The following is a 14866-nucleotide window of genomic DNA, read 5'->3' on the forward strand; positions in this document are numbered from 1 at the left end:
CTTCAGTCCTCAATAATGAAGCGCGAGTATTTTAACGCTTAAGCCGTTAAGCAGCTGCCAGTGACCCGACATGCATTGTCTTGACGTTGCCTATTTAAATGTGCCTTTCATGTTGTGCTTCAAAAGACACTTTGGTTATTAATGCTGCGTCCGTGCATTCTGTATCCAATTAATTTTCTCTGAACTAAGACTAAGATGAATATACATGTTAGCTCTTATCGCAGCCTCCATAACTAAAAAGACAAGTGGAAGGAGAAAAAAACGCACCGACAGCTTTTGAAAAAAATCATTTTGCACGTAACTTGTATCGTGCATTGCATCTGGATCGGTTTCTCCTGCGCGGTTAGATTCTACAATGTGGCATATCTTGTGGGCAGGGGATTGCAAGGGGAGAGGGGGTATGTTTGCATCTATAATTTAAGCAATCGGGTTTAAAACAATAACAATTACAATATAATTCCCTTCGTCAAGCAACTCTTGCATGAAGTCCTCCCCATGCTATGTCAGTCATGGGGGTAATTTGACCATACTTCACCACCAGTGGCAGTTCGTAGTTCCAGGTTGAGGAAGCAACAAAATCCGCTTCAAGTTATTCAGTCTCAGCTGATGACGCGTGGGCAGGTGGACTCGTTGAGAATTGTAACGCGAGGGCAATGTGCGGTGGAGATGATGGCACGCACGTGCCGGGCTGCCACTAAAGCAGTTCCCTCTGGGAAGCTTCATCTGGTGGAGAAAGCGCAGATTACGACGACGATGATGAAGCCACTGTCAGCAGTGCATTTCAGCTTCTCGGTGGCTCACGATGCGTGTCTGTGGCTGTCTGTGCCAGTCTATGGGTCTCTTGTGATATATGGGTCTTCCTGTGAGTCTATGGGTCCCTACGTGAGAATCCATTCCCCAACGCATTCTAGGTGTCCAATTAATCCACCTGCACATGTTGTCAGCTGAGGCACGACAACCCGAGGCAGACTTTGTGGATTATTCAGCCTGGTGCCACGAAGAGCCACTGTTCATCACATTTGGTCAGTGTAGTTTGGTGCATGAGGGAGCTCGGAACTCGTCTGGATATAACTCACCACCGATGTTTTCCATGGACAAGATTCGAATTGGTTGTTGGGTTAATAGCGGTGTCCTGACCGCTGCACTCTTAACGCTCTCCTCCAAACTATGGGGTTTGGTAAAAAAAAACATGTAACCCAAAGTCGCCCAAAATGAATCCCTTTCCTCCTGCTGCATGCAAATGCAGATTAAAAATGTTTAGTTTTAATTAAATGTTATGCATATGTGTGTGTATATATATTAATTTGTTTGCCAATTGTACCGAGTGCCTCGAAGAGTACTAGGGTGGACATGTTATGTTCCGGATAGATATATTGATATTTACACGGTATATATTTTATTTGTGGCCATTAACATGATTCTCACACTCACCAAGCTGAAAATTGAACAGCGTACAAAGCAACGCTGCCGTGCTGTTTGTTGCATCTCCACGTTGCCTAGAAACATCACGAGCCATTGCAGTCCCAGTTTAGTTCTGTCCTGTACAGCAAACTACTGTAGGGCTGAGTTGTCCTTCTGAATTGGTTTGTTGTGATTCGTTTGGCCGTTTCAGCAGTGTGTGTGTGTGTGTGTTTTTTCTTGCGTCCATAACGTAAAAATAACTAGGAATAATATTACAAACGGTCTAAATTTTGCCTTCATGGATATAACGTAGTTTTGTTAAAGGGCACCCACCCGCCCCCGAATTAACCCAACGTTTTGAAGGACAGCTCTGGATTCCAATTGCGATATCAGCGTCTCGTCCCCACACGAGACGAAGAACCCACGCGGAACACTCGCGACCCTCCGTGGACGATCACAGCCCACGGAAGCCGATGACGCAAAACTACTTCTGCGATCACTCCAAGTGTGAGCGATCTCTGGCCCACGCAGCGGCCGTGGCGCGAGAGGGTTTGCGATTCCGGCGCTCGCTTTTGCCTCCCCGTGCAGAGAAGCTGGACGCGCTCTTGGCCGCCGCCGCCACCGTCGCCCCCCACGCCGCGGCCTACGACAACGCGGCGGCGGACTCGCGTGCGGCCACAGTCCGGCAGAGGCCCACGAGCCGGCGGCTCACGCCCGGCGAGATCTGCGTGAGTGACCCGCGTCCCCCGCACGCACGCACGCACGCACGCACGCGCGCGAGGTTTGACGTGACGCACGCTTGGAATGTGGTAACCCTCTTCGTGCTCCTGGAAGAGCAAAGCAGGTCCCGTACACTGGCACCCAGAGAACACAGTGCCTGTGGCCAGGTCGGACCATTCGCATGGGCTCTTGACAGCTATTCATCAATCTAACCAACGTCATCATCAGCCATGATCTCATCCATTGCCGGAAGAAGGCCTCCCCAAGCTATCTCCATTTGTCTACATACGGTGCGAAAGAAGTTCAGCATATATTCATACAACAATGCATCTAGCTCCACTACGTAAAATAATCGAATCGCTCCATCTCCGCAGTCAGGGTCCTCTTGGGCATGTTCACGAAGTTACTCTCTGTTGTAATCGGCATTACACGTGTGATGATTTGTCTCCTGGCAATGTTCGGGACCTAAAAGTGACCAATGTCGAGGTCTGCCAACCACAGCGAGATTCAGGAGAGCGTTTGTGTAGTTTTGCTCTCCCTCCGCCGATGAAGGGGCACAGACTACAGACTATGTTGGTTTACCGTAAGGTCCATAGCTTGGTGTTGTCTTCCATTATCCTTTTAAGAAGGAGCCGAGGGCTTCATGAGAGAGATGAATGGCACGTCCCGATTCAGGTTTGCCATTAAATTCAAGTATATCATTTGTTTTTGTTGATGTTGCGGTGAATGTAGCACCTCGAGTGCCTGCTACATTTCAGAGCGCCGTTCTCAATAGTATAGTTGAATGATGGCGTGGGCCACAAAGAGACATATAGACAGAGTGGCAGCCAAAGGATGGAACACACCCGAGAGGAAGCCCGCAACACACGCGGAGCGATGCAATCGGCCCGTGTGCAGAGGCTCGCTAGATCGTTGGATTGCGAGACCATGAGCGATGGCACAGGCTTCGAGAGGTCCTCGTCTACAAGTGGACAGAACGTAGACGGTCGTGACTGTGTACACTACATAGCCCACTGAGCTATGTAGCTCATTTTCATGAGCGACCTGGCCACAAATGATCACTCAACAAAACGGTGTATGGTGTGGAAATACATAGCAGCCAAATACTCTAAATGCATGGTTCTAAATGTGGAGGAAAAAGCCGGACGACCCGGAGAAAAATCCACGCGATCACGGGGAGAACGTGCAAACTTCAAATGTACAGGCGTCAGGGTCGGGATCAAACCCACGACCTCCTGTATACCAGGCGAGGTAGTTAACATCTCGCCACCATGACATTGTAGGCATATTGTGTGCATGGCGTGGTTATGCTGTGATGCCATTGATTACCTTGGTTCCATTTCCAGCCACAGATAAGAACAGTGGCAGGTGGCGTTTGTATTTGTCCTGTACCTTTCCAAGGCCAACTCGGCCCTAAATAAATGTCTGGTGCTGTGTGCTAACATGGGCAGCCAGGTGTGGTTTTGGCCACCTTTTAAAAAGTCAATAACGCCAAATAGTCTTTGCCTTTTGTGTTTATATAGCGTAAGAGCACAGAACGTGATGTGTGTGCAAGATCAGAGTTTTCTTCTCATATGCATGGGGTTTCTCCTGGCACACTGATCTCCAACACAAACAGAACAAAACTGTAAATATTCCTGAAAAATATGATTCTGAATTTGTCTGTACAAAGGGCAAGTCCATGGCTCACACCCTCTCCATCCTATCCAATCTCATTCATCCTCTTCATTTTTCCACATTCCTCTCTGATTCTTGAGCCGAAACTGGGGAAGAACGTTGGAGATGGTTTTCCTTTGGCTGCCTCAACAGCGTGGTTTTTTAAGATGGCTCCATCAGCAGATGCAGTTTAACACCGTATCGTGGATGGAATACCGCCGACCGTGATTATGTTCATAATATTGTTTTGATGCAGAAAAAATATATTCTCAAGGAAAATTGCAAAAGGCATTGCGATAGCCGATAATCCCCACTCTGCATCGTTGGTGAGCCGTTACCCCGCTGGGGTTTGAGTAAACAAGCCTGTGACCTGGGGTCCAGATGACGAGTGCCCCAGCCAGCGCACGATGGACTCTCCGTGGTTCTAGAGTAACCGGGTATTGATAAATTACAATGAAACAAAAGAAACAGTTTCAGGCTCTGCATTGTGAGAAGAGGAAAAAGGGAAATATAAAAAAAAGAACTTTTGAACAAGCCAAGCATGAAATTAAAATATAGATTTTTCTCCCGAAATATTTATTTAATTATGTTACACGTGGTACGTCCACATTCGTTGTAACCGATTTTCTAATTTGGGTCGGGATCGTAATGGCTCGGACGTCTCATTTCAGGAGCTGATTGAGAGGCAGGGCGCCCGAGCCGCCGCGGACGAGAAGCCCGTCATGAGCGCCGCCCCACGACTCTGCAAGGCCCTCTCCAGGCAGAAGTCGACCGGTTGGTTTGGCGAACCCCAGCGCCCACATGCCGCCAATCGTTGTAACGCAGGGAAACGTCAATATTAAGGTTTTTTTTTTAGGGATCTAGGACCGAATGTTAGATGCAGGAAAAATGTTAAAACGGTTAACATGGTATAATAGTGTCAAGAAGGATTTTTTGGTGCTTTTAAAATGTTGTTACCTGTGACCAGTTAACCTGTAGTGTGCCCGGTCCCATCAGGGTTGAGCCTGGTTAGTGGTTGGATGACCAAACCATGACCAAATCACCCAGAATGCACTTGCTCTTATCAGATCTCGAGGGATTCGCAGGGTTAAGCCTGAATTGCGCCAGTGATGGGGGTTGTTATACAGTCTGCTGTGAGACTACGTGGTGGACGGTCGGGGGGCAGTGCAGAAAAAGCCTTTGCTCTCCTCTATGCTCCTCTATGCTCAAGCGTCTACGCTTTCTGCCTTCACTGACCCGCACTGACCAGCTTGGTGAAGTATGCTGAAATAACCCCCGCGACCAACACGGCGAGGAGAGACCCTCATCCTCATCCAGCTGTGGATTGAAAACATGACCATACGTGTCGAGTAATGGGATATTGTATATACCGGAAAACAACAAATTGGGAACATTGTAATGAGCTTTTACGGTCACAAAACAATCATAAGGGCCTTACCCAGGAAAGCCTGACACTCAAGACTCGTTTTCAGGATGGCCCTGCTTACATATGGAATGATTTGCCCATTTCCGTCAACAGGCGTTTTGGGATTTTAAAAGAAACTGGAGGAAACTTGGTGGTGCCTAACGGGCCATTAACACTCGGAGCTCTGCACGCACAGATTCAAGAATCCGTTGCCGAACTCTCTTTACCACCTTGTGGCCAAAGCCTTGCATTGCCCGGCATTCATGGGTAGTCTCCTGTCCCAGTGCTTAACTAGGCTCAACCCTGCTTTTAGCTTTTCAAAATCGGACAAAGCGTGGCGTTTTCAGGGTGAATTGTTGGTACTTACCCCCGCCACACACACACACACAGGCGCTCACGCTGCCCTCGATCGAAGCCCGAGAGCGTTTCACGGATAGTGCCCTGAAACACTGCGGTGCTCGTTTCAAATGCATCCCTCTGCAAACACTCGGCCTGTTGTAGCGGTGAAAGTGTCGGAATGAATACACTTTTGCAGACTGTCCGTAAAGGTATCGTCCATTATTAAAGAATTATAATCAGACGGTACTCTGATCAGTAAATAATAAACTAACGCACACGGTAATGCGACTATGTTATGGCAAGAGTCTCATTCCTCTAAAGCTCCACGGGTTCACCATGGCATTGCCAAACAAACCCATCGCGTCGAGATTTGAGAGGCGTTCTCAGGTGTGATGGTTTAAAATGCTTCTGTCGTGCGCTGTCGAAGTTTACTCGAACTTTTTGTGGTAAAAAAAATGAAGGGTACAGTACGCCTGTGAGGAAAAATGTCGCCGAAAAGTTCAACCGTGCGGTTCAAAAACGCCGTCCCTCGGTAAATTCTCAAATAACTGTCGATACCTTTTTCGGGCACACCCTACCCCCCCCCCCCCCCCCCGGCGTTACTGGGGAAGCGCGGTGGCTCTCCGAGCGAATTAACGGAGCGTGCGTCTGGCGCCCCTCCGCGCAGGAGTGAGCACAGACGAGGAGTGGCTACTGGCGCCGCCCCTCAAGTTCACGCGCAGCGCCTCCGTGCCCGACGCCGGCGACGCTTTCGGGGGGATCCCCCCGCCGCCCCCCGACGCGCCGCCCCCGCCCCCCCCGGGCCCCGCGTTCGACGTCGACCAGGCCCCCCCGCCCAACTTCACGCCTCCTCCCCCGCCGCCCGCGCGCTCCGGCTTCGACCCCGAGCCGGCGGGCCCGCCGCCCGCCGGCTCGGCCGAGGACACCGCCGAGGCGGGCGGCGCGTCCGGGCTGCCGCCCGCCTCGGCCACGCTGAACAAGTACGGCAGCGGCAGGCGCGGCGGCGCCAAGCCCGTCAACCCCTATGCCACCGTCGGGCAGGGCGGCGGGGCGCTGCTCTACTCGCCCAAGCCGCTGCGCCGCAAGGCGACGCTCGTCAAGCAGTGCCACGTGGAGGGCAGCCCCGAGAAGCGGCCGTCGTCGCCGCCCCCGCCGCCCCCGCCGCAGACGCCCACGACGCCCGGCGCCCCGTGCCTCGCGCCCAACCCCATCGCCGTCGTGCCCACCATCATCATCAAGGAGCCCTCCACCAGCAGCAGCGGCAAGAGCAGTCAGGGCAGCAGCGTCGAGTTCGAGTCGCACTTTGGCACCTGCGGCGGCGCCGGAGGCTTCAGCGTCGCCGGCGGCGGAGGCAGCGACGGCGGTGGCTCCGAGACGCTCAGCCCCGAGGGCTCGGCCGTGAGCCCCCTGCAGGCCGCCCTCGTCGACGCCGTGCGGGAGCGGCAGCTTCGCGAGCGGCGCCGATCGGCCAACTTCCTGTCCGTGGACGGGAGCAACGGGAACGGGGACAAAAGTCGGGACCAGGACCGAGGCAACCACCGCTCGGTGCCCGCACGACTTCGGCTGCAGCACTCCAAGTCGGTCGACGAGAACCTGCCCCCGCCGGACGAGCCGGAGATAAGCCCCTCGAATGCCGGCAGCGGGACGGGCCAATCCCCGAGGGGGGGGGCGATGGCCTTCGTGGACCCCGCGTCCCCGCTGGCCCTCGCCCTGGCTGCCAGGCACAGGGCCCTCAAGGGCTGCGGCGAGACGTCGGTGGAGCTGGACGAGTGCGCCGCCGCCGCCGGCAACAACAACAACAACAACGCGAGCGCCGGCAGCTCCATGCAGCCACTGTACATCGACACGCACAGCAGGGACGTCGCGCGGACAGGCGGCGCGGCCTTCCCCGAGAGCTTCGCGAGCGACCTAAAGTCGTGCTTGGACAGCTTCGCGGCCAAAACGTGCAAGGCGTCCAACGAGCCGGGAGCGCCGGTCTTCTCCAAGCTCCCACCTGGAGGTAACCGGGAGGCGGACGCGAGGTTTGAGCCCGCGGAGAAGCGCGTGGCGGAGAGGAAAACCGTCGTGATGAGCGTCATGGAGGACGGCGGGGGCAGGTCGGGTGCCGCCGGCCTGCTCATGGTCCACAACTCCAAAGGGCCCGCCGAGAAAGGGAAGAAGAAACTCGAAGGGGGCAGCGTGAGCGATAAAATCCGCCGGTTCTCTGAGAGCTTCACGCTGTCGGGGCCACTGACGGAGATAGAGGTGTTGGACCCAGGAGGGGGCACGCAGCGCGTCCTACAGCCTCCGTCCTCCATCCCGCGGCCGCCCGGCATGCCGTGCGCGCAGCTGAGTCTCGAGTACACGGAGGAGACCATCGTGATCCCCGCGCCGCTCGTGAGGCAAAACAGCGATGTGGAGGAAGACTTTGTGTTCACTGACCCCCTGCCGCCACCCATCGAGTTCATGAACGAGATGTCCGTGGATGACCCAGACGAACTGGGCGGTCGCGAAATCACAGCTGCCGCCGTGAAGGCCCGGGGAGGGGGAAAAACGGCCCAGGGCAACTGCGTGGCAAGAAGCGCGTGCCCCAGTGAAGTGACTTCGTTCACCGTCACGTCGATCACCGACGTGATGCTCAGCGTGGGCGGCGGCGGCACCGGCGGGATGTCGCGGTTTGGGCCCAGCCCTCCCCACGACGCGCTCGACACGAGCACGGACTCGGGCATGGAGGAGATGGAGCGGGGCAGCTGCAGCGACCACCACCTGGAGACTACGAGCACCGTCTCGACGGTCTCCAGCATCTCCACGCTGTCGTCCGAGGGCGGCGAGACGCTGGACACGTGCACACTGTACGCCGACGGGCAGCACTTTTCCGCGCCCGACCGGCCCCTCACGCTGCCGCTGCCGCCCGTGCCGCCCAAGCCCAAACACCGGTCGGCGCCGTTCTCGGGCCTCTACCGCGACCTGCTCGTCAAGCGCAACTCGGAGAGCTCGCTGCTGGTGCGGCCCTCGGCTCCGGCGCCGCTCACGGTCTCCGCCGCCCTCGCCTCGCACAACAACATGTCCAGGTTTCAGCAGCAGCAGCTGTGTGCGGGACTGGCCTGGCACTGGACAGAGCAGCAGCAACAGCACATGCAGCAACAGCATAAGCAGCAGCAACAACAACAGCAGCAGCAGCAGCAACAACAACAGCAGCAGCAGCAACAGCAACAGCAGCAGCAGCAACAGCAACAGCAGCAGCAGCGGCAGCGGTTGTTGGCCGCCCTGCCTCCGCCACCGTCAGGAGAGACGAAAGTGGCGGCGGAGAACGAGACGGAGATGGACATCGACGCGGACGTGGACGGGGAGAGCGAGTCGTGGGACGACGCGCACGTCGCGTCGCACACCAAGGCGAGCATCATCAGCGAGCTGAGCCTGCGGCTCCAGCAGCTGTCAGGCCGCGGCGCCGGCGCTGGCCCGCAGAGGCCAACTTCGCCCGTCCAGGGGAGGAAGTCCCCCGGGCCGTCCAATAGGTACGGCCGCAGGGGAAACGGCGTCACCGCTCTCGCCGGCGCGCGGTGCACCGCTCGCCCGGGACGTGGCGGCGATGGCAGCGATTCTTAGGAAGCGTCCTCGCGGAGCGAAAGGAGCCTCGCGGGGCGGGCAGTGGTTTTGTTTGCGACTCTCCCCGTCGTAATGGGAACCGCGTTCGTGGAGGCGATATTACAGAATAATCGTGAGACAACGGTTCGAACTGCCCGGTTGAACGTTAGGGTGCATGTACGTATGTTGAACTTCTTTTGCACCGTACGTCACCGACCGTGCTAATCGGAAGGACAGCAATGTGTTTGCTAAAAAAAGAACTGAGATTTATCGTCGACAGCGCATAACAGAAGAAATTCGAAACAATCGCGAGCCGAGATGTTGGCGCGCACCTGGGAGTGTCAAAATCTCGATGCGATGTGCGTTGCCGACGCCATGGCGGGCACGCGAGGGTTTAAAAGAAACTAATTTCCGAAAGTCTTCACACGACCAAGTGTTCGTGTGTGGTTTAATTGAGAGCGGTGGCGCAGTGGTTAGCTCACTGCGCTACGAACCCGGCGACGCGAGCTCGAATCCCGCTCACGGTCAGTGACGATTATCTGAACGGGTTCTGGGCCTCCCCTAGGTCGACTGAGCCTCGAATTAGTACCTGGTGCAATGTGTAAACATCGCCATTAGGGAGACAAAGGCGGCCGGGCGTGGTGCTGGCCACTCAGCCCTGTCACGTGCCGTGCCGGCCTTCACAGGTGCTCGCTAACAGCACTTGCCCCAACAGTCTGTTAAAGGCGATATGGTGGGGATCTTTGTTTTGTCTTTGTATATTGAGAAACACTCAAACAGCTGTCTAATTTTATATATATTTAAACCACGATGCCTTTATGGACAACATGTATATGTATCACTGCAAACAACAGTGCTGTATGTATGCATTAATGTTATCAGTTTATGGTTTTGCTGTGTGTACGAAGGATAGAAGTGCCTTCATGTACAATCTCAGAGATACGTGCTCGTTGGTCGTCCGGCCGACTGGTCTGCGAGCAAACTCTTTTATAATGGGGGTGTAACATTGCGTGGATTCGCCCATTTGCAAAAAAAAATCGATTCTTATTCTCGCTAAGCATGCGTCTGATTTGTGCGCATAAGGAATCATTATTCTCGATGTGCCACCTGGTGTATGTAATTGGCTCGTGTTAAGCCCCGCCTGCCACCTGATGCTGCTCATCACAAACTACGGATGGGGAAAAAAACCCCTCGATATTCTTGAATACATTTACCACCCACAATTGATGATATTTCATGAAATCCTCGAGGCAAATAATTAGAGGCTATTTATCACCGTTTGCTTTGAAAGTTTTCCCAAGCTGTGCGTTAATGTTTGCAAATGTTATTTTTTACTTCTGTAGTGTTCGATTTCACTCGGACAACTTTTGTCTTTCTTCGAACACCGCTTTATTTACAACTCTCCGCATGTCCTCAATATCCCACAGTATCCCTGTCGCCACGGCTCGCTCGCCGTGCTTCACTCGACTCGCTCGCCACCTTTGTCTCTCCACTCCCCACTATTACTGCGCTTACTCCACCGCTAGCTACTTCGTCTCCGCTCTCCGCTTTCACCGACGCTATGCTCTCTCCACTGCTAACTACTACGTCTCTGCTCTCCGCTATCACCGACGCTACGCTCTCTCCACTGCTGGCTGCTTCTCTTCTTCAGCTCCGCTATCGCTACGCTCTCTCCACTGCTGGCTGCTTCTCTTCTTCAGCTCTGCTCCACACTCTGTTTCCAAACTCCGTCTCCAACTCTGTCTCCCAACTCTCCTCTCGACTCCACGTCTTGCCTCCTCCAGCTCCCAACTCCAACTTCCCGCTGCTGACTCCGACTCCCGCTCTTCTGCCCGCTCTCATTACACCGCCAATTAATTAACCCGCGTCCCAACGGCTTTCGGCGTGACCGTACACCTGTTACCTCGCCAGACTTCAAGACGCCCCTCCAGCCTTGGCAACAACACAAACCAATCACAGCCGTCCTTGGCTTCCCCAGCTTAATTGCCCTCACATAACCTGTACTGCATTTTCCTTCACTACAGGCTGACCCAACATAACCCGTAGTGACTTTGCCTTCACAACAGGCTGACCCAACATAAGCCGTACTGTCTTTGTTACTACGCAATCACGCTGTACGCACTACGGCACCTTCCTACTCCACTACACTTGTAATGTTCTCCAAAGTCACGATAAACAGTACATCGCGGGATATAAAGACACTTTGCTGTGCGGTAGCTCCGCAAATTGGTGCAACCGCACAGCCAACGTTTCCAAATCGTCCCAATAACACACGCGTTAGGGTACCAACTCGAAAGCAGTTATCCATCGGTTTCTTTTCATTCGTCATTTTTTTTTATCGGGTCAGCGATTGGACAGAAATGGAAAAAGTCGGTTGCGTACGGACACTTCCCCCTTATTAAGAAAGGTAGAGGAAGTGCCGGCGAGCGTGGTCTCCGGACGATGCCGCGCACTCCCGCGCGTCCACGTTCACTCCCCCGCCTTGTTCGACTCGTCCCATAATCCAGCAAGCGGCTTCCGAATTCATAAACGCTGCGCAGACGGAGCCGTTCCTCTTCATTTCATGCTCCTGCCATCTATCCAACTTACAGTCCTTATTGCTTGTCATTCTATACCAAAGTAAAAAAAAATCCACATTATTATGATTATACGAAGGTTTTCACATCTTCTTGGTTCTTTCGGTAAAAGTCACGTGACTTTACCGAAAGAACCAAGAATATGAATCCCTGCAGTCACGAAAGCTTTAAATCAAAAGATTTCCACATCTTTAAAGTGTACGAAATCTACACCCAAAGTTTTAGAACCTCCCTGTGCTTTGACAGGCACGTGTTTGAAACAGACTTACCCATTAGGATTGGAGGACCTTGTTAAGAGTTTGGCGATAATATTAGAATGCCTTGTCTAACTGGCATAGGGTGTGATACAGCACAGTGAGTAGACCCAGTAACTTGGTGAAGGTATTTCAAATTCATGGGAGGGTCCACTCGGGCCCTGTCTACGGCATCATTAACATCATTACCATCAATCACCACCACCAGCAGCAGCATCAGCATAATTTTCATTATGGATGGAACAACGCGTTCATTAATTCACGAGGTCACAGTGTATGCATCACGTAAAATTGCGTAGGAATTAATCAGTGTGTTTATTTATTTGTGTACATTATGTAACGTGTTCACATCACCCACGCAACCACTAGAGGTGCTACCATTCACTGCAATGTTTAAATAATCTAATCGTGATCATAAGATTCAGCATTCGAGTTGGGGGAGGGAGGAGCTGATTCTCTTACTCTCAAAATTTTAACGATTATATCCTTGGGGAGGGGTCGGTATAAGGAGCTCCATGAAGGGCATGTCTGTCACCCGCCATGGAAACGTGGAATGTTTCACCAACGGCTTAAAACAGCAGAGGAGAGCACCAACCAACACTCATTTGAACATCGGTTGGGCCTCTGTGACTTTGTCACTTTTTGTCCAACCAGGACGTGAGGCTGCTTTGCATGAAATGACACAGCAGGTTTTAAGGTTAGATGTGACTCCCTCGCTGATCTCGTCAAGAAGAGCATACACCATCACGCGAACTCCGGTCATCCTCGCAACAGCAGTGCCTTTTGGCTGGCCATCGAACAAAGATGGTGGTCACCGCATCGCGTGGCGCTTTCGGATGCGCTTCTGCGGCCAATTGGAACGCTCTTCCTTCCTATATTAGGAAGCCACTGGAGCATATGCACTTTTAAATCTAGATTGAAAACTCATTTCTTATACTTTGGGTCTTTCGGTAAAGTCATGTAGATGGTTCAAAGAAAATAACAAAAAAACTACGACGTTTCGATCGATGTGTTGTGATCGAAACGTCATAGTTTTTTTGTTATTTTCTTTGAACCATCTACTTGGCTTTACCGAAAGACCCAAAGAATATGAATTCCTGCAGTCACGAAAGCTTTAAGTCAAAAGTTAAACATACATTACTGTTCTTCAATTCGAGTGAAAATCCACGGGGCAGAGAGGTGACTTGGACAAGTAAAATTTAATCAACATTTATTCCACCCTCCCTCACTCTCTAATGTGTACGGCTATCAGGCGTTGTTTGATGTTCTAGGTTTTCTTTGAGGCCTGCTTTAAATGCCTGTGCTCACCAGACCTAGAAAGCTAAAACAAGGATTGCGCCTGGAAAGTGCCTTGGTGGATGGGTGACCACCATACCTCACGACAGGTTGCCAGGCAGTCTGCGGGGTGCGTTGTGGGCAACATTGAGCGGCGAAATACACTGTGGTGCTGTGCTTCTATCCCCTCACGTCTACGCTCTGTGCCCTCACCATAAACAACTACGTTCCCCGCCTTCACCAAGTATCACCGATGAGCGTGGTGAAGTACGGCCAAAAAACCCACTGTGACGTGCGTGGAGTGAGGACACCCTTAGCCACCCAGCAGAAGTGGAATTCCAAGAAGGCTGTGCATGCAGCCTTGAGGGCCTTCAATCACTTGTGCGTAAACTTCTCTTGAATTCGTGGAAGGCTTGCAATCAAGATCCCACGGAGACGAGGCCGAGCTTGGCTTCGCTTGGCTCGAGGAAGTGCCGGCGAGCACGGTCTCCGGACGACGCCGTGCACTCCCGCGCGTCCACGTTCACTCCCCCGCCTCGTTCGTCTCGTCCCATAATCCAGCAAGCGGCTTCCGAATTCATAAAAGCTTGCGCAGACAGAGCCGTTCCTCTTCATTTCATGCTCCTGCCGTTCAATGTCACCTATCGCTTAAAGTCGCTTTTACGTATTATTATTATTATTATTATTTTACGTGCCATACTGTACTGTGTTTCATTCGTGCATTGCGTGTTTTTTTTATCTGTGGAGGTGTCGATTAATGTGCCTTTATTTCTGCTTTTCCATGCACGCACCTCATGCCCACTCTGTGTGCTCGGTCAAGTGAGAGCCAGGTGGGTGATGAGGGAAGAACGCACCCCCGGATGTGCCGCTTCCCACTGCCATAGGCATCCGAGCTGACCCCCACGTGTGCCCATGGTTGGCCTATTAAAGTGCTCGTTAGAGTACAAAGGAGGTGGTGGTGGCGGTGGCGGTAGTTTAAGTGGTGATGGTGGTAGTGGTGGCGTGGCTAATTGGGAAAGGGGGTGGTGGTCACAGGTGGAGGAGTACGCAAAGCGGTAGGAGGTTACGCACGGCACGTTAACTGTGAAGCTGTTGGGGCGTCAGATACGAGTCCCACCAGGTGACCGGCATAACCGCGGCACTGCGGGAATGGTCGCCCATTCGGCAAACACGCAAGCGTGAAAGAGACAACGTCCCCACATGCTGCAGCCGTCACAGAAACTCTGGTTTTACACGTTTGCCGTGTAAAATCGCGAGCGTGACGATGCGTAACCTCCCATGCTGGAGGCGCCTTCAGATGCCTGTGGTCGGTTGCATGAAACTGAAGTGAAAAATCGTGTAGATTCCTCTCCGAATCAGATTTATTAAGGTAGATTATCACTTAGGGTGGTTTATGCAACTGGCCTCAAAACACCTCCCGGTTAATGAGCTAAATTCACATCAGATTTTTGGTGAATTTGAGCCAATGTCTTCATTGTCAACAATGGGACAATTCAGCAAGGAGATGCATTTTCTTCGCCGCTTTTGCAAAATGTGAATGTCGCCCTGGGGGTGGCTGGGTGGCTCAGGGGTCAAGGCACTGAGCTGGCACTGCTGAGATCCTGGGATCAAATGAAGATTGTAGCCACCGGTGAATAAACCGGGTTCTCAAATATAGCGAGTTGATGATCTCACCC

General features: G+C 52.8%; 1 protein-coding gene across 6 annotated transcripts in view; it reads left to right on the forward strand.

Moving 5' to 3' along the window:
- LOC116940104 (SH3 and multiple ankyrin repeat domains protein 3-like) overlaps positions 1-14866 on the forward strand; it is a 176511-nt gene that overhangs the window by 153430 nt on the left and 8215 nt on the right. For all 6 annotated transcript variants that reach the window (XM_076065400.1, XM_076065399.1, XM_032949437.2 and 3 more), the window contains 3 exons: positions 1990-2129; positions 4449-4551; positions 6189-9015. In XM_076065400.1, coding sequence (XP_075921515.1) covers positions 1990-2129; positions 4449-4551; positions 6189-9015 — 3070 coding nt within the window. The remainder of the gene's footprint in view (positions 1-1989; positions 2130-4448; positions 4552-6188; positions 9016-14866) is intronic.

This window comes from Petromyzon marinus, chromosome 7, assembly GCF_048934315.1.
Source record: "Petromyzon marinus isolate PM22_M1 ecotype Great Lakes invasive population chromosome 7, UKy_Petmar_22M1.pri1.0, whole genome shotgun sequence".
In the NCBI taxonomy this organism is placed as follows: Eukaryota; Metazoa; Chordata; class Hyperoartia; order Petromyzontiformes; family Petromyzontidae; genus Petromyzon; species Petromyzon marinus.